Source organism: Syngnathoides biaculeatus, chromosome 14 (assembly GCF_019802595.1).
Source record: "Syngnathoides biaculeatus isolate LvHL_M chromosome 14, ASM1980259v1, whole genome shotgun sequence".
Taxonomy (NCBI): Eukaryota; Metazoa; Chordata; class Actinopteri; order Syngnathiformes; family Syngnathidae; genus Syngnathoides; species Syngnathoides biaculeatus.
The window spans coordinates 5,304,043-5,330,162 of record NC_084653.1 but is presented as its reverse complement, the minus strand read 5'-3'; the positions used below and the strand labels follow the sequence as shown (position 1 = coordinate 5,330,162).

The 26,120-nt window shown below is 42.1% G+C and overlaps 1 protein-coding gene across 3 annotated transcripts in view; it reads right to left on the bottom strand.

The window, feature by feature from the left end:
• Positions 1–22,292, bottom strand: part of LOC133512490 (aryl hydrocarbon receptor-like) — a 53,843-nt gene extending 31,551 nt beyond the window's left edge. Inside the window, exons 1-2 of one of the 3 annotated variants that reach the window (XM_061842198.1) lie at positions 21,903–22,292; positions 19,681–19,868 (exon numbers count right to left, since the gene is read on the bottom strand). In XM_061842198.1, coding sequence (XP_061698182.1) covers positions 19,681–19,868; positions 21,903–22,141 — 427 coding nt within the window. In that variant the 5' untranslated portion in view covers positions 22,142–22,292. Of the gene's footprint in view, positions 1–2,284; positions 2,410–19,489; positions 19,626–19,680; positions 19,869–21,902 lie in introns of those variants that run through there. The other 2 variants (XM_061842200.1, XM_061842199.1) reach the window with 2 other exon arrangements.
• Between the last annotated feature and the right edge of the window lie 3,828 nt (positions 22,293–26,120).

The following is a 26,120-nucleotide window of genomic DNA, read 5'->3' as shown; positions in this document are numbered from 1 at the left end:
GGAGGACAAAGAGAAGCTCCCGTTAGCAAGCTTCAGTGGGCAGAAGAGTACGCTATGAAAAATTTACATTCCCCCACTCCCACAACATACATGTGGCATAATAGCGAGCACTGCAGCAATCAGCCACGGGCGTTTCCAGTGAACTGCATGGAACATCTTGCCGTTCCCAAATGGGCTCATTTTAGCATAATGGGGTGCCACAAAAGCAAAGAATAGACGTGGAAAAGGCCCGACTGACCTTGTATGAACGACACTACAACATTAGCGTCCTCGACTACAATATTTGTCTTTGCTCCGGAGGTTAGGAGCATGAATTTTCATCCCCCACGCCCAATTCCATTACTGTATTTGTTATTCTTTTATTAGCTTAATGGAGACCAAACAAGAACCACAAAAGAAGCAAACCAAGCAATTAAAACATGAAAGTAAAAATTTCCATGGTCAGGGTCTGATTTTGAACAGTCACACTTTATGGAAGAAGTAAGCAGACAAAAGTGCAACATGACTTTCAAAGCTACTTTCAAGCTTTACCTTACTTTGTTTTTCAAAATAGAAACAAACATATTTGAGTGATATTTTGCAACTGATGAAATTGCATGTGGAACATAAGCCATTTTAAATGAACACCAACAGACTTTGTGTAACTCAAGTCCCTTAGCTCACATTCACACCGATAGCCAATCACCCAACCATGCAAAGTCAAATGTCAGAAGTCAATTTGAATACGCTTTTACCCATTTTTCAACATTGTTTTCCATATTGTTTGTCACGGTTGAGCTATTTCAGAAAATTCTATGCTATTTCTTTGTCAAAATCTTAAAACTGGATTAGCAACAACAGCTACAGCATTTGTGCGTGCTTGCCATTAGCATACAAAAGCAACTTTGTGAGCACCTCATTACTGTCAGACAATGATCTTGATTGAACAAAATGAACGTACACTTCAATAAGATATTGATATCATCATTAATGTGCTTGGACAACAAGGAAGACTTCATGAGCTTTGACGTATGCTCTGATGATTGATAAATGAAAGCTGACAGATAAGCAGTGACCCTGAAAATCAAACAGTTCATCATTCTTCAGCTGCCTTCTTTAGGTTTTTGGAATTTATTGCCTGTTATGTTGACTTTGCACTAAATAGAGGTCTAATTAATTTTTTTCAATGGATATTAACTCATCTGTCACTCAGTTAAAGGCAAACAAATTTTTTTTCAAAATATTTAAGGCACCAAAAAATAGAAATAGTAATGACAGGCACCCTTTAATACGATCGATCCAATTCAATAGAAGTATTTGAACACCCTGCTCCATTGCAAGTTCTCCCACTTAGAAATCATGGAGGGGTCTGAAATTTTCATCGTAGGTGCACGCCCCCGTGAGAGAGATAATCTAAAAAGAAAAATCCAGAAATCACAATGTATGATTTTTTAACGATGTATTTATGTGATACAGCTGTAAATAAATATTTGAACACCTAAGAAAACCAATGTTAATATTTGGTACAGTAGCCTTTGTTTGCAATTACAGAGTTCAAATGTTTCCTGCAGTTGTTCACCAGGTTTGCACATACTCCTGGAGGGATTTTGACCCACTCCTCCACACAGATCTTCTCTACATCAGTTATTGGGCTGTCATTGAGAAACACGGAGTTTCAGCTCCCTCCAAAGATTTTCTATTGGGGTTAGGTCTGCAGACTGGCTAGGCCAGGCCAGATCCTTGATATGCTTCTTATGGAGCCACTTCTTGGCTTTTCTGGCTGTGTTCTTCAGGTCATTGTCACGTTGAAAGACCCAGCCACGACCCATTTTCAATCCTCTGACTGAGGGAAAGAGGTTGTTCCCCAAAATCTCACAATAAATAGTCGCAGTCATCCTCTCCTTAATACAGTGCAGTCGTCCTGTTCCATGTGCAGAAAAACACACCCAAAGCATGATGCTACCACACCCACGCTTCACATTAGGGATGGTGTTCTTGGATGGAACTCATCATTTGTCTTCCTCCAAACACAGTTAATGGAATCATAACCAAAAAGTTCAATTTTCGTCTCATTTGCCCACAAACCTTTCTCCCATGATTCCTCTGTATCATTCAAATGGTCATTGGTACACTTAAGACGGGCCTTGGCATGTGCTGCCTTAAGCAGGAGAACCTTCCGTGCCATGCATGGTTTCAAACCATGATGTCTTTGTGTATTTCCAACAGTCACCTTAGAAACGGTGGTCCCAGCTCTTTTCAGGTCATTGACCAAGTCCTGTCGTGAAGTACTGGGTTGATTCCTTACCTTTCTTAGGATCATTGAGACTGCACAAGGTGATATCCTGCATGGGGCTCCACTCCAATTGAGATTGACCGTTTAACTTCTTCCATTTTCTCATGACAGCGCTTTGGTCTTGGCCATGTTACAAGTTTGAGTCTTACTGATTGTATGGGGTGGACAGGTGTTTTTTTTGCAGCTAACGACCTTGCACAGGTGCATCTTATCCAGGATAATACATGGAGTGGAGGTGGACTTTTAAAGGCGGACTAACAGAGCTTTGAGAAATTGACCAATAGGTCAGTCTTTCACACACTACCTAAAGTGCAACTTGAACCAACAATCTATCAACAATTCATCCATCCATTTCCTAAGCCGCTTATCCTCAAGCTTCACGAGAGTGCTGGAGCCTATTCCGGCTATCATCTGGCAGGAGGTCGGGTACACTCTGAACTGATTGCCAGCAAATTGTAGGGCACATGGAGACAAACAACAATTGCACTCACAATCACACTTAGGGCCAATTGAGAGTGTCCAATTACTGGATTTTTTTGGGATGTGGGAGGAGAAAACACACACAGGCACAGGGGAGAACATGCAAACTCCACACAGGTAGTACCGGTATTTGAACTCCTGGTCCTCAGAACTGTGAGGCCAACACTCTACAGCTGCACCACCATGCCACCTATTTTAGCTTTTATAGATTTTTAATTTTATTTTCATGCAATTTTTTAATCATTCAGCGTGACTCAGTGGACCATTAGGGCGGCACCCAAGTACCATCCACTGACCAGCCAATACTTATAATAAAACAATGTGATTTAAGTGAAGAAATGCAAAGCAAATTTGTATAGCACATTTCATACACGAGGTAACTCAATGGGCTTTACATGATTACAAGGATTTGAATACAAAGAGATAAAACATTTAAAATGGGATAAAAAGAAAAAAAATGACAACATATATATATATATTAAAAACAAAAAAGCACAATTAAAATTGCATACAGTGTAAGAAATATGATTAAAAAGTGGAAATACTCTAAAAAGCATGAGAAAGAAAGTTTTCAACCTGGATTTAAAAACATTCACACTTGAATGAATAATAATACACTTAAAGTAAAATATTTGATTCACATAGAATGCAATATGTCTACTTAATTCTCCCAAATGTTAACAATTTGCAATAGGTAAACAAACGAGAAAAAAAAGACATTGTTGGAAGTGGATTGAACATCATTTTTGCAGAAAGTCCATCTTGGCTTCGGTCAACAGCCTCCAGCTTGAAGCTTAGTACCGTGGCTCCATGCAGAGCTACACGCATCCTCGGTTACCCATTAATATCCTTTTTCTAAACTGAAGCAACTTCAAATATTTACAAAATATTTGAGCATTTTCAATTTGTTCCATCATGCTATTTACAACCGGATTAGTGGGGATGTTCTGGGCTTGTGCTGCTTCAATTCCCTCTCCAATCCCTACATGTCATCTTGGCGTCATCCCAGCATGCCGCTTGACAACAAAAACATACAACCCAGCCAAAGAAGACTTAGCAAAATCTTCTCTGACAACAAGCTGCTGTTCCAAAATGAAAATGGTTACACATTTTTAGGTGTATGGATTCACTCGACTTTCGCATGATGGAAAAGTTTGTGGCATAAAAGGTGATACATAATTAAAACACTGTTCGCTTTGTTGAGAATGAACCTGTTTGTTTATATCCCTTATTGCATGTCGCCACTGTCGGGTCACATGAGATAATAATAGCAGCACTCTGAATCATGAAACTGTGCTATTTTTGGATGGTATTAACCTGCCGTATTAAGCCTGATACAGGCGGGGCTGGACTGGTGATGAAGAGTGACAAAAACACCGCCCACACAACCCAAAAAAAAACGTGTGCTGGAAGGAAATTGACCACAATAATTTTCAACAGCACAAAATACTTTCAGAATCCATGGACCATTTCTGGGTTCAAAATAACATGCACTCATTCGGAGAATTACGGCAAACGATCCAAAGCCAATGTCCCGAGACACAACATGTCAGAATGTGTGCCAAAATTAAAAATAAACCCGCAAGTTCAACAAAGTTGACTCCAATCAAGCTTGGCTGCATGCCAGAGTCGAAAATGTAGGTCACAGGAGAAAGTAGGCGTCATTGTGGAAAGGTTTCCTGCTGTTTTATGCAAGAACCTCTGAGGCAGATTTATTTATCAGATCCAGGTGTTGAATAAGCTTTGCTGCTAATTATAAGACACAGTTTTGTATTATCAGTAGGCTTCTGAAATATCCATAACCTGGAATTTTAAAAGTAAACAACTGAGATAAAATGTTTCTTTCTAACAAAATATATTTATTTTGCGGAAATTTGTTTTTCTTTTCCCCAAAATACAATGAAAAGGTTTTATTGTTTAACTTGATTTTTGAAACCAGAGAGTTAACAGTTTGAATCCCACACACTGGGCCACCGGCTGGATGGACTATGAGAGCTACTAACTGGCAGTTTCTTACAGAATCAATCTCAAAACTCAAAACCAGTGACTGGATAAGGTCCCAAATACTTCTCAGACCGCCTGACCCATTATGAAACATTGCAGACCTCTTGGAGGTCGGCTGATTCGGGATTACTGGCTGTTCCCAGAGTCGAAACTAAACACACTTAAGCTGCCTTTAACCTCTGCTTAGATGCAGAGCTAATTGTGCCCGAGCAGTGGCGTAGTGTGGGGAGGGCGAGGAAGCATTACAGCTGTCACACTGACACGGTCAGGAGAGTTATTCGTGACTAGCAAGGTCTTATTGGTTGTGCCCAAAAGATGATCTTTCACAGTTATTCTGTGGTCAGTGGTGTGGTGAAAGCGATTTTACTCCATGACTTGCTCAGGACATGGTCTGGACCCAAAATGTAAACTGTCAAACCTGCTGATTTTTTAAAAATCCAAATGGGTGTGCTAAACACCAAATTTGGCCAAGCCATGGACGCTAAATGTGAATAATAGACAGTTAGATTGTGACCTAAAGCTTGCACTGTTGCGGGACATAAATACAGGAAAATATAGTTTTGTTTTTTTCCCATCCATCCATCCATCCATCCATCCATCCATCCATCCATTTTCTGAGTTGCATATCCTCACAAGGGTCGCAGATGAGCTGGAGCCTACCACAGCTATCTTCGGACAGGTGACAGGGTACACCATGAACTGGTTGCCATCCAATTATAGGGCACATATAACCAACCATTTAGACTCACATTCGCACCTTTGACCAATTTGGAGTCTTCAACTAATACAGTGAAGAAAATAAGTATTTGAACACCCTGCTATATTGCAAATTCTCCCACTTAGAAATCATGGAGGGGTATGAAATTTTCATCGTAGGTGTATGCCCACTGTGAGAAATAATCTAAAAAGTAAAATCCAGCACCTCACACAGGTGCATCTGATTCAGGATAACATATGGAGTGGAGGTCGATTTTTAAAGGCGGACTAACGTTTCTTTGAGAATCAGAATTTTAGGTGATGGACAGGTGTTCAAATACTTATTTGCAGCTGTATCACACAAATGAATCATGAAAAAAAATCATACATTGTGATTTCTGGATTTTTGTTTTTAAATTATCTCTCTTACAGTGGACATGCACCTACAATGAAAATTTTAGACCCCTCCATGATTTCCAAGTGGGAGAACTTGCAATAAAGCGGCGTGTTGAAATACTAATTTTCTTCACTCTACATGTTTTTGGGATATTTGAGGAAATTGGAGTGCCCACAAAAAACCCATGGGGGGAACATGCAAATGCCACACAGGTGGGGCCAGGATTTGGACCCCGGTCCACATAACTGTTAAGCAGACACTCTAACCAGTCAATCGCCATGCCACCCATTTACCATAATATAAACCCCCCCCCAAAAAAAGAGATTGAAAAATGCAATGCAGTCCAGATCAGATAAAAATTACCTCTTCTTCTACTGCTTCTATTACTAGCCCCACCAGAACTTCTACATCAACTACTATTTCTTATTTTCTTATATATTCTTTATTTTTTCCATCAGTCTGTATGTGGCACCATGCTTTCTCACCCAGCTCGCTCTTAATACTACAACAAACATCTGGTTGTGGGAGACTAACGATTACCAGATGAGATATTTTTTTGTCATGTGCTCAGCTGATCATTGCCATGACACAATAGTTTGTCATTCTAGTAGGGACACACACAGCGATTTTTTTCTTTTCACATTTTAAGAATCTTTTAAGCGCTTAAAAATTGCTTTGTGTGGACCTGACTTAAATGCGATTTTGACCACATTATGTAGTCACTTATGTACAAGTTGACTGACTAGGTGCACTACACTACACGACGCTACTTGAGATGTTTTCGCTCCTATCAAATAAATTGTGATTTACTTTGCATGGTAACCTCAAAAAATAAAAAAAAAAAAAAAAAAACACTAGCGTGAACACAATGTACACCCTCACACTCACCCCACACACACATATATGGATACACGCAACTCGCATGAAAATGAACAATGTTCACTATTGCAGGAAAGTCCTGTGCAGTTTTCATGACTTCTGAGGTTTGCTCCATCACAAGCTTGCATATTTGCCGATGGGTGAGGGTTAGGGGGTGATGGGATTTTGGAGGGCTAATTGGTGATTAACAGGTTCTCTCTTCCATTGACCTGCGTTCATAGTATTGTGGTGGTGGGGGAAGCTGAGGGTACAGGGAGAAGAGATAGCACAGGTGGACGACTTCAAATATTTAGGGTCAACAATCCAGAGCAATGGTGAGTGTGGTAAAGAAGTGAAGAAAAGTGAAGCAGGTTGGAACAGCTGGCAGAAGGTGTCTGGTGTGTTATGTGACAGAAGAGTCTCTGCTAGGATGAAAGTTTACAAAACAGTGGTGAGGCCGGCCATGATGTACAGATTAGAGATGGTGACACTGAAGAAACAACAGGAACCAAAACTGGAGATACCAGAAATGAAGATGTTGAGGTTTTCGCTCGGAGTGAGCAGGTTGGATAGGATTAGAAATGAGCTCATTAGAGGGACAGCCAAAGTTGGATGTTTTGGAGACAAGATTCGAGAGAGCAGACTTCGATGGTTTGGACATGTTCAGAGGCAAGAGAGTGAGGATATTGGTAGAAGGGTGCTGAGGATGGAGCTGCCAGGCAAAAGAGCAAAAGGAAGACCAAAGAGAAGGTTGATGGATGTGGTGAGGGAAGACATGTTGGCAGTTGGGGTTAGAGGGGAAGATGCAGGAGATAGGCTAAAATGAATAAGATGACACGCTGTGGCGACCCCTAATGGGACAAGCCGAAAGGAAAAGAAGAAGAAGATTAAGAAAATCTCAATCTCCAAAATAACTGAGTAATTATTACTTAAAGGTCAAGTGTCATGAAATGAATGATTTTTGGTATATTATTTATGAAAAACCCACAGCCAATATGGTCCCATGTGTTTTTTCACCACAAAACATGATTTTGACGTATAGAGCTTTTTGTAACTCCCGCCATGGAAATCCTCTCGAGGGTTTTGTTTTCGAGAAGAAGCAGGACGTGACGTAAAGGACAGCGGTGCCTCCTAATGGACTCGTTTGTTTTCATTAGTTTTACATCCGGTAAGGTAGCTTGTTGTTCCTTCGTGTTAGCCAAAATGCCGGCTCATTGCATTGCTAGACATTGCTTGAACACTCGGAAGAATGGAATTACCTTTAAATTTGAAAGAGACCCTGTTCATTGTGAAAAATGGATTGCACGGGTGCAGAGGATGAGAGCTTCGTGGGCTCCAAATAACTGGTAGGCAGGTATGCGCCCCGGCTCGACGGTGTTCAACAAGTACTGCGGCGGCTTTGAACATACCTCTAAAATCAGCATGGCTCGGCTCCACCTCCTCCTTATATGCCCCCACTGCTCAGAAAATCAGCCACAAGGCTGGCTGCAATGTGTTGCAATGGCTTATCTCCGCCACGGAAGTGGATCGGACGGGGATGAGGTTTATTCAGATGATAATCATCTGAATATGGCTCGAAACAATAGTGTAATATTGCCCCGGTAACTTCACTTGGTTGTGTGGTGTTCTCCTTTTCAAAAAGACCTTCCGTGTCAGACGGGGCGCCTTTATCTCCCATAGTTAGGGTGCACCGCATGTTTTCATTTGTGAATGTCTGGGTGACGACACGGACGGAGGATGCAGCCAATATGGCGACCAATTGGATATCGTAGAATGACACTTCTGCAACTTTGTGCATGGATGACGCGCTCTCCGCTCACATTTATTTTTTCATATAGACATTGAGGTGAATGATGTTATATGTATTTTTCATTACAATATCTATTTTAGAATGTTTATGGGGATGACACCCAGCCTTTGAAGTGATGTTGTGAACCAAAACACCTCAAAATATAGCAATTGTTATTGTTATATGCCACCACTAAAGACTCCACTCAATAACAATATCAATATCACGCAACATGAAGGATGCCGTCTTGAGTAGCAGCATAATAATGGCCATGTGACATGCACTATGAAGAATGATAGGTACGTTGTTGTGATCATGTGACGTGGGTTTAAGGCAAGGGGGTGGGGAGGAGTGTTTCCACTTTTGAGAAAGCAAGGAAAGCCCTTATTGGCTTACTTGTGTCATCCTGAATCTCGTCAGGATCTTGGCGGTGGAGAAATTACCAAGAGCAGAAGTCCCAATCCACATTGTCTGATTGTGCTCTGTAAAAGGTTTTGCAAACATGCAGGTCACCAAACTGCAGTAGCTCCTGACTCTGCATGTTGTCTTGTCTCACGGCCCTCGTCGTATAAGTTATGAAGTTACTCACGTTCGATGTTTCTTCAACATTCACGAATTGATCACAAACGCGTCTCGTTGTTAGCAAGCTAAGCTAAGGCCTTATGGTCATGAAAATACGGTATATGAGTTGTTGCCTTTTCTTTCCTGCTCCCTCTCGTTCAGTGCAGATGCTTCTTCCTTGCTCTGCCTCTGTTTACTTTTTTTTTTTTGCTGATAAGCTTGTTTTAAAAGCAACGACTACTGGGTACTTTTAAACCTGTGGAACTACATTTTTTTCTTTTTATGTATGGTTTTTGCCATATTCCGGTGTTTTCGGATACCCTCTCATCATTACGTGAAAATGGCCTGCTAATTAACGTTAGCAACAAGACCATCCGTCAAAATGCCTTGTGTTTCCACTGACGACTATCACGGACTACTGCAAAGGATGTCAATCCTGTATATAAAAATCTGCCGTCTTGATGTGTATGTGGATGTTAATTGATAGTAGGGAGATGAAAACACTCTGCTGATGTCTCAAGATGGTGAGCAGAAGTGTGATAACACACAGCCACTTCGCTCAACAATGAGGACTGATTTGGACTGTGGAACCAAAAATGGATCATGAAGCAGTTCTCTGTGGAATTTACTGGGAGCAATGCCAATATATAGTGGAAAACTAAAAGGCGGCCAAAACACCAGCAGTTTACCAAGGATTCCGGCTGGCCTGCATTTCACACTGCCTCAGCCCTGAGTGAGCGGCCATGGATGGTGGCTACAGTTTCTTCTTTTCCTTTCGGCTTGTCCCGTTAGGGGTCACCACAGGGTGTCATCTTTTGCCATCTTAGCCTATCTTCTGCATCTTCCTCTCTAACCCCAAGAGCCCTCATGTCTTCCCTCACCACATCCATAAACCTTCTCTTTGGTCTTCCTTTTGCTCTTTTGCCTGGCAGCTCCATCCTCAGCACCCTTCTACCAATATCCTCACTCTCTTGCCTCTGAACATGTCCAAACCATCGAAGTCTGCTCTCTCGAATCTTGTCTCCAAAACATCCAACTTTGGCTGTCCCTCTAATGAGCTCATTTCTAATCCTATCCAACCTGCTCACTCCGAGCAAAAATCTCAACATCTTCATTTCTGGTATCTCCAGTTCTGCTTCCTGTTGTTTCTTCAGTGCTAATCCATACATCATGGCCGGCCTCACCACTGTTTTGTAAACTTTGCCCTTCATCCTAGCAGAGACTCTTCTGTCACATAACACACCAGACACCTTTCGCCAGCTGTTCCAACCTGCTTGGACCCGTTTCTTCACTTCCTTACGACACTCAACATTGCTCTGGATTGTTGACCCTAAATATTTGAAGTCCTCCCCCCTCGCTATCTCTTCTCCCTGTAGCCTCACTCTTCCCCCTCCACTTTTCTCATTCACGCACATATATTCTGTTTTACTTCGGCCAATCGTCATTCCTCTCCTTTCCAGTGACAATGATGGTCAAGAAATCTAAATCGGAGTGTAGGGGAGCGGAACGCAAGTGGAGAAAAACTAAACTCCAAACTGACTGAATTCTACAGGCAAAGTCTGTAATTTTATCCAAGAGTTAGTCAGGTCTACACAGAAAAAACTTTTCTGATATTATCAGTCAGAACTTTAAAAGTACTCGCACTCTTTTTGTTGTAGTTGACAACACCACACAACCGAGTGAAGTTACCGGGACAATATTACACTATTGTTTCAAAATCTCAGGGCAATATTACACTATTGTTTTGAGCCATATTCAGATGATATCCGATCCACTCCCGCGGCGGAGATGAGCCATCACAATCTCATCGCAGAAGGCCGGTGTGCCTTATGACATAGCCGAGCGGTGCTGCTTTAGTCGCAGTCGAGCCGCGGCGCTTTATGCGCGCACGCGACTGAGTAACGCATTCTCGGCTGGGTTCTTCAGAGCCGCCCCCGTCGCAAAGCCCGACGCGCAGCCTTCGCACATATGCGCACATTTCATTCGCGAATCTTTTGTTACGTTAGGAGAGAGACCGATTACGTGGTCCGCCCCACACTATTATTTTTTTTGAGTAGCTCTATGCGCACATCAACACATTTCATATGCGGATTTTTTGCTACGTTTTGAGAGAGACCGATTACGTGGTCCGCCCCAAACTATTTTTTTTTCTTTGGAGCTGTATATACACCTACCTGTTATTTGGAACCCACAAAGCTCACGTCCTCTGCACCCGTGCAATCCATTTTTCACAATGAACAGGGTCTCTTTCAAACTTTTGAAGGGTAATTCCATTCTCCCAAGTGTTCAAGCAATGTCCAGCAACGCAATGAGCCGGCATTTTGGCTAACACGAAGGAACAACGAGCTAGCTTCCCGGAGGTAAAACTAATGGAAACAAACGAGTTCACTAGGGGGCACCTCTGTCCTGTACGTCACTTCCTGCTTCTTCTCGAAAACAAATCCCTCCAGAGGATTTTCAAGGTGGGAGTTACAAAAAAGCTGGATACGTCAAAACCATGTTTTGTGGTGAAAAAACACATGGGATCATATTAGCTGTGGGTTTTTCATTAATAGTATACCAAAAATCATCCGTTTGACGACACTTGCACTTTAAAGTCACATCTTAGACCTGGTCATCTTTAAGTATGTTGAAATTCGAAAAATTGAGTTCTGAGTGCGGAGACAGCTGAACTTTTGGACAATTTCACCTTGAAAATCTCAAATACCATGAACGCTGTCACTCCTGTCTCACCTAAGTCCATCCGTAGACGATCCAGAACACCGTGGAGGAGCACAATGATGGTCAAGAAATCTAAATCGGAGTGTAGGGGAGCGGAACGCAAGTGGAGAAAAACTAAACTCCAAACTGACTGAATTCTACAGGCAAAGTCTGTAATTTTATCCAAGAGTTAGTCAGGTCTACACAGAAAAAACTTTTCTATTATCAGTCAGAACTTTAAAAGTACTCGCACTCTTTTTGTTGTAGTTGACGAGCTCACACACACCCCAACCTCCACCCAAATCAAATGATAAATAAAATGACTTTGCTTGTTATTTTAGTGAAAAACTACAATCCATTAGGTCAATTATCAGGACAAATCAGCAAAATGATCAAATGACATTACATCTGAAGCCACCCAGGGAAAACTCTATTACCATGTTAGAATTTGATACAGTTGACCAAAAAACTGGAGAGAAAACAGCTGCTGAAACCATCAACGAGCTGTTTTGATTCAATACCATCTGACTTTTTCAAAACTATTGTGAAGTTAGTCCTAGCTGCTTTGCAGCAAATAATCAATTGCTCACTTCAGCCTGGCGAGTTTCCTAAAGCTGTTAAAGTAACTGCTAAGCCCCTTCTAAAAAACAAGAGCGCTAGACGCTTCCATGTAAGCAAACTATAGACTCATCTTGAATCTTCCTTTCATAGCAAAGATTGTTGAGAAAGTTATTTTTTCTCAACGCAGAAATTTCTGCTTCATGATCTTAAATGGACTTTTGACAATTGTTTCTCAGGTTTCCAGACTTAACACAGTACAGAATGTGCTCTTATCAAAATGGTCGATTACCATAATTCCCGGCCTACAGAGCATACCTGGTTATAAGCCTCACCCAGTACATTTGTAAAGGAAATACCATTTGGTATATACATACACAGCAGCTGTGTAAAAGCCGCAAGGCCCACACTGAAACCCATATTGAAACACGAGATATTTACAAAGAAAGACAATACACGGAGCGTTCAACGCTAGTGCCGCTGCGCTAACGGCCAGTTAAAAAAAAAACATAGCAGTAAAAAAATCACTGAGACACAGCAGTAACACGCTAGCACAGCACTAACAGAACCGGACCGGTAAAAGTGACTTCCTCGGCACATATATTCCACCTCCAGTCTCACTCTTACCTTTTCCGCTTGAGTGGCCCCTTGCAGCGGTTAGAAAAAAATGCACAAATTAGCCGCATCACTGCATAAACCGCAGGGTTGAAAGCATGTGAAAAAAGTCGCGCCTTATATGCCGGATGTTACGATATATAAAGTTTAATACTGACACAGGAAAGGTGTTGTTGGATTACAGTACGACTTTTTTATACAGTAGATAATAATATACTGCTGAACAGGTTGGAAACGTGGGTAGACTAAATAGAACAGTCCTTAAATGGTTCAGGTCCTACCTGAAGTAGGAGATACTTTGTAACCATTGGAAATGCTCAATCTCAACAAGTGGCAATGACCAGTGGCATGGGCCACAATGTAGTTACGGTTTCCCTCAGATATCTGTTATGACTCTGAAACCATCCATCATTTTCTTCGCTGCTTATCCTCACAAGGGTTGTGAGGAGTGCTGGAGCCTATCCCAGCTGTCAACGTGCAGGAGGTGGTGTACACCGTTAACTGGTTGCCAGCCAATCACAGGGCACATTGCAGCCGCACTCACAATCACACCTCGGGGCAATTTAGAGTGTTAAATTAATGTTTTGGGATGGGGGAGGAAACTTGATTCCCCGGAGGATACCCACCCAGGAACGGGGAGAACATGCAAACTCCACACAGGCGGGTCCGGTATTGAATCCGGGACCCCAGAACTGTGAGCCCAACACTTTACAGCTGATCCACCATCCCACCCTCTGAAACTATAAAAAAAGGACTAAGCAGAGTTACTGATGGTGTTGTGGTGGACATGCCTCACTTTGGTGCAGGCTGCATGGGATGTGGATGCTCAGTGATGGTGTTGATATCTGCCCTGTGACTGACTGGAGACCAGTTCAGGGTGTAATCTGCCTTTCATCTGAACCTGACTGGGTTAGGCTCCATCTCTCCCATGACCCTTGTGAGGATCAGCGGGTTGGATAATGGATAGATGGAACTGCCACATTATATTTACACTTGATATTTATGAACTAGTTTTGGAATCAGAACTCAAAGGTAATGGGTTTTTCCACTATTGTTGATGTTTTTTAACACACAAATGCTTGCAATAGCTTAATGTTATCATTTATGATATGACAAATTGAAATTTTGGTACGGTTTTAACAAAAACCATAGAGGTTGATGCACATGATTTGCCTTCACGAGTCACATAAAATCATGCGGCGGGCAGGATCTGGCCCTGATGCCTTGAATTTGACACTTGTGACTTATTGGGTCCCTCAATAGTCAGTTTTTAGACCCTTCCTATTGGGTCAATTTTTTTCAAAACTTTAATTTTGACTGTTGTAGCTATGCAGTTAACAATTATATTTAGCAGTGTCTCCAGATGACTACAGTCACAATTGAGGAGTTAGGTCACTGTCTACGGCAGATAAATAATTGGATGAGCCTGTCAGGGGCATGGTCATGCCACAGGCTTGTGCACGGCTGAGGCTGCCAGCAGTTGCTCACCTGCACCTTGTTTATTAATTATGTCATATATTTAAGCCTTATGTGTCTTTGGTGGCCAGTTCGTTGTGTGTGTGCGTGTGCTCATGTGTATGCATGCATGCATGTGTGCATGCCTCATAGTCATAGCCCTGTTTTTCATGTTCCATGGGCTTGCCTTGGCGTTATGTGATACAGTTTCACGTTTTTGGGACTTTGCCTTTTACCACGGATTTTTTTGTGCATTTTGCCTTCTTGGATTGTTACCTCTTTACTGAACTCTGCCTGAATTAAACTACCCTTATAAATCCACATCCTTGCCTTGAACCCCTGCATTTGGGTCCCATCACATGGTGCTTTGTTTGTGATAGAGCCAAAATGTTCTTCAGCAAAACCACAACAAAACTGAGATAATTGTTTTTTGGCAATAAAGAAAAAAATATTGCTGTTAATAAATACCTGGACTCACTATCATTAAAAACCAAAGACCAATTCCGAAACCTTAGTGTTCTGATAGATCCTGTCCTGACTTTCAACAGTCATATAAAATCAATCACAAAAACTTTTACCATCTGAATAAAATATCCAGAGTGAAGGCTTGTGTGTGTCAAGAAGACCAGGAAAAGCTCATCCTTGAATCTATCTCAAGTAGACTTGACTATTGTAAGGGTCTTCTGACCGGACTCCCTAAAAGGAGCAGCATTAAACAGCTGCAGCTCAGTCAGAATCCTGCAGCTCAGGTTCTGAACAGTAAAAGAGGTCAGACCATGTAAAGCATTTTATTTTCCCCTGTTTTAAATGTTTTATTTCTTTGTATTCAAATGCTTTTAATCGTGTAATGCACATTGAGTTAACTTGTCTAAGAAATGTGCTATACGAATACAGTACATTTGCTTTGCTAATATACCAACCAAATGTTCTTCCTTCGTGATGCCGTCTATTTTATGAAGAGCTCCATTTCCTGCTGCAGCAAACCAACCCCACAACATGATGCTGCCACTCCCATATTTCACAGTTGGCATGGTGTTCTCAGGTCTACATGCTTCCCCTTTCTCTCCAGGTGTAATGTTGGTCATGATGGCTAAACAGCTCCACTTTAGTTTCATCAGACCACAGGACATGTCTCCAGGAGTTAAAATCTTTGTCTTGGTGGCTTTTTAAAAAATTTAATCTACCATTTTTACGGGGTTTTTTTTTTAAGTGAAGTATGTCTTATGCCCATATTTAGTCATGATTACATAATTTCCTCATGTCCTCAGTAGAGTTTTGTTCTGTATCCAGATGTGTCCTTGATCGCATCTCTGCACGTAGGCTAACCTTGATGAACTGCACACTGAACACTTTGTAATAATCCATTCCCAGCTAGAACTGGTTGAGACAGAAACCCTTTGTCTAAGTGGAAAGCCCCGATCTCACGCCACAGGTTTGATACCACCCATAGTCCGCCCTTCCGACAAGATAAAGGATGTGTACTTTCTCTGTATATTCGCACTTCTGATCTGCTCTCTACAGCTATTCTCTGCAACTCATAAGTGCCCAGAATATTATGCAAGTAAATTCTTCGAAGAAACTGTTCATCATCTCCAGCCTTTATTTGGATAACCAACATTCTCACTATACGAAATTAAACGAACACGTGGAGGAAAAAAGCATCCTCCAACAGAAGTAATGGCTTCATTCTCCATCAGTGGCCTTTCACCCCATGTCGATGCAGGACTCATGTCACTTTGGATGACGACACTTTCTTAGCAGATTCAACCAGCATCTTCACAAGATCTTTAGCTTTTATTCTGGGGTTGATTCTCATATTTTAAACCAAAACTCATATACCTCTAGGACACAGAGTCTGTCTCCTTCCTGAGCAGCATGATGGCTGGACATTCCCATGATTTTTATACTTGCGTATAATTGCTTGAACAGATGAATGTGGCACCTTCAAGCATCTTGAAATTGCACCCAAGGATGAGACACAATTGTCTCTCTGATTTCCTGACAGATTTCTTCTGATTTTCACGTGATTTCAAACAAGGAATATATATACAGTATTGTATATATTACTTAGATAATATATACTGCAGATATAAAAACCATAAAATAAAAACTGGATCTTTTGTCTCATGTTAATCTTTAGATCTGAAACACAGATGTCCTCGCACAAAGACACACACATTCACACAAGATTTTGAAATTATCAAATGTAACAATTTCCAATTCACATGGGAGCCTGGCTGCTGCTTGAAGTGGGGGTCACACAAGGTGGTTGTTGTATGCTTCAATGCATTATTATCCCCCCATCCGATCTCCACCCTCCCATCAAACACCCCTGTTTTCCTTCTACAGCCTGGTTGAGACATGCCAGGCCATTATAGCTCCTGACAACATTCAAGATGGCTGACACGCTGGACAATGCCATCTTAACTGCTGAGGTTTTGTTCAAAATTATACAGCAGACAGAAGAATCATCATCATCACAGTTCTTAAAAATGTGAATACTTTTATGACAGATGATAGCTAGGATAGGCTCCAGCACTCTCACGAGCCTTGTGAGGACAAGCAGCTCAGAAAAAGCATGCATGTATGTATGAATACTTTCAATCGTTTATGATGTTTTTGCATGAGCATTTGCGACAGCGTGAACACCATATGACGCATTCCCACAACCCCCTCCTCCACCTCCTCCTCCAAGCATCCGCACTGGGATGCCTCTGACAAGCAAGATTTTGTGTGTTTACATTCAACAAATTATGGCTGACCACAAAGGCAGCCCACAGCGACGAATCCCTCAAGTGGAGCTGCTTGCTTTACGAAAGTGCCTTTGAGCTCGTTAATTACTTAGTCAGCGTGTACAGGAAGTAGGGTAATGCAGTTAGACAAGAGGACTAGTCTATGTTTCTAATAAGACAATTTGATGTATTGCAATGAAAAAAAAGCCATCATCAATAATTCAGTCACATGAGGCTGAAATGTCCATATGTTGTTGAAGGGGGAAACTAAGAAGGCCGATGAAAAAAAAAAAAAAAAGATTTCTATTGAAAAGATTCTCAAACCCGACACATATGACCATTAAGTCCGTATGGAAGTATCCTGGCCAGCTTCATCCTGTCCAACACTGTCCCGCCCCAAACAGCCATCGCCTTAAACAAACATCGCTCTGCCTCCATTTCATCCATTTTTTAAACATCAAAAGTTCCTGTGAATTATTCATCCATCAAGACGAGAGCAGCTGATGACCGCATTGCAGCTTTTCTTTCTGGAACATCATTGCCTGAAATAACGGTGCCTTCTCTGTCTTTGCGAATCGTAGACTGGAGAACATATAAGCTTGACGGTTGGCGTGCGATTCTCACTGCGCTCGCCAAGTTTAAATGGTTGCTCTTCATCCTCACCCTCAGATCACTTGACGTTACCGCCGCACGTCGACATGCTGTCCCAGTTAAACACAGAGGCTACTTCCCTCCCGTGATGTAATCATTGGAATAAGGTGGTGGCCGCTCGCACTTGTCATCATAACAACTCCGATCAAATGGAAGATGTCAGACAACAAGCACATCCAACATTAGAACAAAAGGCAAAGCAAACAAACCATTGTTTAGTTGGGATAATACCTAGCCGAGGAGTGTCCAAACGTTTTGCTCCGAGGCACACATACAGAAAAATCAAAAGGTGCTTGACAAGAAGCAGAATGTGTGCTTGCTAAAAATAAATAAAAATTTTCTTCATGTGTATAGATATCCATCCAGGTTTTTGTAATGAGCAAAGGTCGAATCAACACAAAACTGAGCAGGAATCAATCCCACGCTGCCCGCACCAAAGTCAGGTGGGTGCACCACTATACCATCAGTGACTCTGCTCATGAAGCACTTAAAATGGTGGATCAGCTGGAAAGTGTTGGCCTTACCGGGTTATATACCGGACCCGCATGTGTGTGGAGTTTGTATGTTTTCCCCGTGCCTGCATGGGTTTCCTTGGGGCGCTCCGGTTTCCTCCCACATCTCTCTCTCTCTATGTGTGTGTGTGTGTGTATGTATATCCATCCATCCATTTTCTTAGCCGCCTATCCTCATAAAGGTTGCAGGGGGTGCTGGGGCCTATCCCAGCTGTCACCGGGCAGGAGGCGGGGTACACACTGAACTGATTGCCAACCAATCGCACATCGAGACAAACAGCCACACCCACAATCACACCTAGGGGCAATTTAGAGTGTCCAATCAATGTTGCTTGTTTTTGGGATTTGGGAGGAAACTGGAGTGCCCAGAGAAAACACACGCAGGCACCGGGAGAACATGCAAACTCCACACAGGCAGGTCTGGGATTGAACCCGGGACCTCAGAACAGTGAGCAGTGAAGCCAACGCTTTTCCAGCTGAGTCACTGTGTCCCTGAACCTACTGTATGTACTCACTGAGACCTCTACTCCTCAACAGCGATTACGTCCTGAAGGGCATCCGGTGTAAAAGCTGTGCCAAACAAATGGGAGTATTCATCTGAGATGTTACGCTGCGGCGACCCCTCGCGGGACAAGCCGAAAGAAACTTATATATTGGTGCTTGTGGTACAGTTTTTCACAACGCCACCACCAGTTTTTGACACACACTTTTCACATTGGCCCCTTTTTAAGTATGAGCGACGCAGGTTGTGCCAAACATTTTTTTTTTCAGTATAAGCCGCAGGTTTCTAAACAATAAATAGATAAATAAAATGGGAGGGCCACAAATGCCCCCACGCCACAGTTTGGACACCCCTAACCAAACCTATTAAAACAATTGGAGCTAAACACAACAACTCCAATTAGTTGTCAATACCACACATACAATCACAATCATCCCACAACTTCTACTCCAATCCAGAGAACCAATTTGGGACTGAACGTCTTGTGCCCTATAGTAGTGAAGGGTCGCCAACTTGCATCTGGCCATCTTCATGTCTGGATTCTGTTTCGATTTTTTTCTATTGCGACTCGTTTAGGCAACAAGCCTGAACAACTCCTGCTTACTGTTGGTTGCTGCTAAGTAGTCAAATCATCTTCATTTTCATGATTAGTCAGTTTCAGTTTCTATAGCAACCCGTTTGCCATAAACTCCTTGGGTCTAACTTACTTTTGCCATCTGCAGGAAAGTAGTCTCCAAGGTCTCAGACCAAACGCTTGTCTTCTTCTTGTGTCATTTATTTTTCAACATCCGTGTTAATGCATCTTTGCTGCAAACCAAATTGCTTCAGCTAGAGGATGAAGCCAACAAGCTGTTTGGCACTGAAACACCCACTATGCCCACTTTGGGATGGAACGTACCAGAGAAGAAGTTCTTGGCTCGCAGGTAGCTGACACTCAGTCGCAGGATGGAAAGTTTGTCCAGGCTGGCCGTGACCTCCTCGGGAAAGGGCAGAAGGCTGGCCAGCCTCTCCAGCTCCCCATTTAGTCGATCACGGTGCCGCTTCGATGGGTTGGACTTTGCCCCCTCATTGGGCGGCTGTTTCACCCTGCCGAATGAGACCAAATTATGTTCAATTATACAAGCACAATAGGGTATGCGCAACCTACTTCCACATTTGGATTAACAGGTTGAAGCACTTCCTCCTTACTCAGTTGAATGGCCCCCATACAAATGTTGTACCCTTGTTTTTAAACACAAGATGACAATCTTTAATGTTTAGACTTTTGTTCATTAGTATAAACACTTGACTTTTTGTCTCAAGAAATCAGCCATAAAGAAGACAATATTTTAGCAAGCTCATCATGTAATCAATTTTGGAGTCGTGCTCCAGAGCCCACAGGAAGTCAGCGAACCTGTATACCGCGTTTGGTCATGTGAGGCTCTGCATACACAGGATTGACTATACAATCCGTTGACTGTACAAACGTTTATTTTCAGTTTACGCTAATTGGTTGGTTTGGCTTTGAGGAGACTTCTTGAATGGAAAAGAATGTTTAATAGCTAATTTGAAAGAATATTACCCTGTGATGTAACAACTGTAATTGTGTGTACTACACTCAGTATAACAAATGATTGTAGTTTGAATGAATGTTTGCAGTTTGCATCATACTGACAGATGATTTTAATCGTTTATTTGATTGCTTTGTCGGTAAACTATTAATAAATAGCTGATCAAAAAAGAAATTGCTGTGTGATTAAGACCAATCCTGTAACATAACATATGTATGGTGTTAATCCACCGCAATTTATCACACCGAGCACCAATAAATAAATAAATAAATAAACAAATAAATAAAAAGAATATTACTGTACAGGTACTGCATCTGATAATTCACAATGTTTAATGAGACTTTTGTATTCTGTCTCATTGTTTAAAATCGTTGTATACAAAAACATTTAGTTGAAACGAGGGTGATGGAGAACTAAAGTCATATTTAAAAAAAACGCAAAATGGAAGATTATTTTCCTTCCTTTCAAGTCAAAATGTTCCTTTATGAATTTTCTCAGTGACCATGAGATGAGTTTAGACTGCATGTCAGCATGCTTGACCTGCTCTGCTCTGCTGGCCTGTGTCGTTCTGCTCGTTTTCTTTTCGTCTGACGCATCATATCACATATGTATTCAATCGCGGAAAATGCCCTCGCCTGAATGTTTAAGTTGTATTATTTTTTAAAAACGGAAATTCCACTTTAAAATCGCCCTACAGATGACATTAGATGACTAAAGTCGCTCTTTATTTCAGTGGTCAAATTACAATTGTACGTATGGAAAAACAATATGTACATCTTTTGACGGCATAATGCGTCATGACATTCATTGTTTACCGCTGGACTCACTTTGCCTCTGTATAAAAGCGTTTTATAGAATTCATGAACGAACATTGGACTCACACGAGATAATAATTTTATTGAAAAAAAACCGTTATTATTTTTTGAATTTATGATGTGAAGCTGTTGGAGGTAAAATATAAAAGATGTGATACATTTAAATATCTTAATTTCTAAAAATCAAGGTTTTTTATGTCATGGGGATGAAAATCGATCGGGTTTTTTTCCCATCATATTGAATACTGATATTCTAAACGGGTGTACGAAAACACGCCCCACGGAGAAAATTGAGGGAATCTAAATGCATTATTCTGGAGAATTAAATTTGCATTATTCGTGTTCAGTTATTTACAGCAATGACTTAAAATTGCGCGTGTCGCCCACCCCCATGCATGTTTGTTTTGAAGGTCAAAATCAGGCCTTGGTAGTAGCAGGCCCCCAATAATCCTGGAGCAGAAAAACAGCCTGCCTGGTGCACGACAGTGACTCGAAAGCTCATTTGCATTGTTGACAAGCAATACGCCTACTTTCAATACAAATTCAATTATCTACATATTTTTCTTGATTTGTTTTGTTCTGAATAAATAATTTGTTTAAAATATATTTAGTTGCACATCACTGCCTTTTTCTGGGAAAAAAAACAAATCCTTTTTCACGCACGTTTTCTTTACATTAATTTTCATATATATATATATATATATATATATATATATATATATATTTTTTTTTTTATTCAAATAAAACCAACTTACGTTCTCTGGACCGGTTTTCTCCTCTTGCGTCCTGCATACATGACGCCGCTGTTTATGTAAGCCTGAGAGTCGCAAACACTGCGCCTTTTTTCTTGCGCTACATGGAAGACCAACCCAAAAAATTCCACTATTACACTAACGGATCGATTTTCTTTTTTAAACAATCCGAAGAGAAAAAAATCGGAGGCGCAGGTTTTGAATAGGGCTCCCAAGTGGACGGATTTCCTTCCCCCTAACATGCATCAAAACGCTCCAGCATCGTTGGGATTATCCACAATAGTTGCCCCATTTGGGGACATGCACTTGTTCCAACTTGGCGGCGGTCACAAAAGACGCGTCGGGTCCATGCACGCGCACTCCATTTTAGTTAAAGATAGCATAAATGAAAAGTTCGGGGGGGGGAGAAAAAAACAAAACATAAAAATGGTGAACTAAAGGCGGACATCGGCGCTGCACTGCAAAATTAGCGACTCAACTCAAACTGTAGTGAAGGCGGGGGGAGGATGGCGGGGTCGACGGGGGCGAGCATTCCACCGGCGGGCACGCCCGGCAGAGATTGACGACGTGCGCGCGACCTCGCTTGTTCTGAGAGAAATTGAGAATCTCCTGGAAACAGACCCTGTGCGCGTGCGCGTGGGCGCGTCGTCGTGCGACCCTCCAGGACCAATGAGCGCCGTGTTGGTTTTATGTCTGAATATGGGTCAGGGTTGAGACTCTTACAGGATGCAGCGCCATTCCCCTCACTTGATTGTAGGATTTTTTTTTTTTCGGTGGCTGCGGGGGTCATCATTTACGTTATCATAGAAATGTACAAATTATATATCATTTCAAGGGTTAAACTGTTGCCATCAGAAATGTGAACATCCCTTAAATGACATATAAACTTGTAAAAAAAAAAGAAAAGGTAAAGCAATTTCTCACGTGGCTGTGAACGTGTATGGTGAAATAAATATTTTTTTTTACCTCTCACTGAGTTCAGCAATGAAAAGCCACATTTATTTCACTAACTTTTGCGTTTTTTTTTTAAAATCCATTCATACATTGTCAGGTTTTGAATCTGTAGACATTGAAATGTTCATTTTGGTGTGTGTCTTTGATTTAGACGAATACCATCCCCACACTCAGGAGGCCCTTTTTGCAGGGAATTTTACAGCCACACGTGTAGTTGCACTTGGTGCTTTTTTTTTTTTTAAATTGATACAGGCTAACAAATGACATCAGCAGGGCGCTAGACACTTGCCTGTACTGCTTAATATGTTGCAAGGCCTCTGGTGCTTTCCAGAAAACCTTGAGGGCAACAATATGTAATTAAAAGTCTCTAGTCGGTGAATCCGAAAGCTCACATTCTGTGCTGCTAGCATTAGCATTGCTACTAGCATTTTCAAAACTTGTATGCAATGCTTGGAAAAACAAAATGATTGGAGACTGTTTCTTTAGATTCATGATTAAGTCTCGCAATCATTTATCGGAAAACGCATATTAGCTTGATATTGTTTATAGTTATCACAATGAGGTTTCAAATCGAGGCTTCTGACTGCCATTTTTTAAAAGTTATGGACCACATGGGGAATTAAACCGATAAACATGACATCATTAAAAGCACAACTGAACCAAGTGAGCTGACAAGCCTGTGATAAACTATGAACCATCATCAGGAATTGAATTGAAGTGGTGACTGAGGTTGACCATTGTGAGAAAAATTGTCACCCTTTTTTGCCAAGCAAATGAGTAACGTATGTCAACAGACTCACATCCATGGAATTGTTACGTTCCGTAGATGCTCAACATACGAGATACTGTAATGTATTATTTTTTGGGGGGGACCACAAAAAAATGGGACAAATGTCAAGGAAGAAGTGAATGCCCGCGAATAAGAAGGAACAGTCCAAAATAAGGAGATTGGAGAGTGTGACATATTGAAAATGGTTCGTGGTGGTTCCCCTCCAAAAGCAAAAAATTCTAATCACAGATCTTTGCTTCCGATGGTTTAAGCAAGGTGAAGACACACCGCAAACGTTTGACTCCTTTGTCGTCATCAGTCATTAAACAGACTTGGATGTGAACCCAATATTTTCATTTCCAAAGCAATTGAGAGAAAATCAATGGATAAAATATGATGTCTGGAGGCCCCAGCAAGATGGTGGCTACGTTGTCAAGTGAGCATGCCCATGCGGCCATCAGACACGTATATTTTTACAGAGCACAACAACACACAAGATGCTTCTCTGTGCTAAAATTCAAACATTGAGGCCACTTGACCGGTGCACACTCCCCTTAGGGTACACGCACGTATATACACACAGACACACACAAAACTAGGCCAGTGAGTCAAAGGGTTGTGTTGTGGTCGGTGTGAAAGCTTCACTGTCAACAATCATGTCAGGTCACACACACACACACACACACACACACACACACACACACACCACACACACACACACACACACAAACAGATGTGCATGATGGTGATAAAGGTTAAGTGGACAATAAATTGGTTGACAGCTGTGCAAATGAGGAATTTAGGGTGACAACATGAAACTCCAATGTTGAATGACCCAAAAGATGAAGAGTATCAGTGAGGGCAAAAAGGAAATACATGATATTGACTGTAGAACAGGAAATGGGACATACTTCTGTGCCATAAAATATGTCAACGTCAACATCCATCCATCCATCCATCCATCCATCCATCCATCCATCCATCCATCCATCCATCCATCCATCTTCTAATGCTTTTCCTGGCCTGGTCGCCTGGGCAGTAGCTTTAGTTAGGATGCCCAGACTTCCCTTTCCCCAGACACTTCATCCAGCACTTCAGGGGTGATTACGAGGCGTTCCCAGGCCAACTAAGAGATTTAGTCACACCAGTGTATTTCTGGGTCATCACCGAGGTCTCTTTCCGGTGGCACATGCCCAGAAAGTCTCACTAGGCGTCCGGGAGGCATCCGAATGAGATGCCCCAGTCACCTCATCTGGCTCAACTCAATGCGGAGGAGCAGTGTCTCAACAATGAGCCCCATCCGGATGATCGAGCTTCTCACCCTATGTCTAAGGCAGAGCGCTGGAGATAACAGCTGGATGAAGCCAATAGAACCACATCATCTGCCAAGCGCAGAGATGGAATCTTGAGGCCACCAAACCGGTCCTGCTCTACGTCTCGGCTGCGCCTAGAGATTCTGTCATAAAAGTTCTGAACGAAATAAATTGGTAACAAAGAGCAATTTTGGCAGAGTCCAACTTTCACAAGAAATGAGTCCGACTTACTGCCAGCAATGCAGACCGAACTCTGACGCCGGTCATATGGAGACCGAACCCCCCATCTTCTTGAAGAACCCTCCACACGACTCCATTAGGGCCACGGCCGAATACCTTCGCTAAGTCCACAAAAAATGTGAAGACTGGTTGGGTGAACTCCCATGAACCCTCAAGGATCCTGCTGAGGGTGTAGAGCTGGTCCGGTGTTCTACGGCCAGGATGAAAATCACATTGCTCCTCCTGAATCTGAGATTTGACTTCCTGAGGGATCCTCCTCTGCAGTACCCCTGAATAGACCTGACAAGGGAGGCTGAGGAGTGTGATCCCCCTGTAGTTTGAACACACCTTTCAGTCCCCCCACCACCCCAGTCTGCCAATTCAGAGGCAGTGTCCCCAATGACCATGCGATGATGCAGAGGCGTGTCAACCAGGACAGACTCATATCATCCAGAGGCTTTAGGAACTCTGGGCGAATGGTATGCACCATCAGGGCCTTGCCACCAAGGAGCTTTTTAACCACCTTGATGATAGGAGAGCCCGCCTCAGAGAACTCTGCTTCCTCATGGGAAAGCATGTCAGTAGAATTGAGGATGTTTTCAACGTATTCTTCCTACTGACTCACAACACCACCATCCATCCATCCATTTTCTGAACTGCTCATCCTCACCCGGGCCATGGGCATGCTGGCACCTATCTCTGCAGATTTTAGGTGTGAAGCAGGGTACACCTTAATTAGTGCCACCAAACACAAAAAGAACAAAAGACAATCAAAACATTTAGCCAAAGGTGTGTATCGAACACCACAACACTACACGCCACCAACCCCCTATGTGCCATCTGTTAGCAATTGGTTTTCAGGTGTAATTAACTCCTATGAAATCTTCTCTGCCAGAGTGAATACTCATGCTGGTATCGGGGAAAAAAAAGGGTAGTGAACATAACTTACTGACATAGTTCACACTT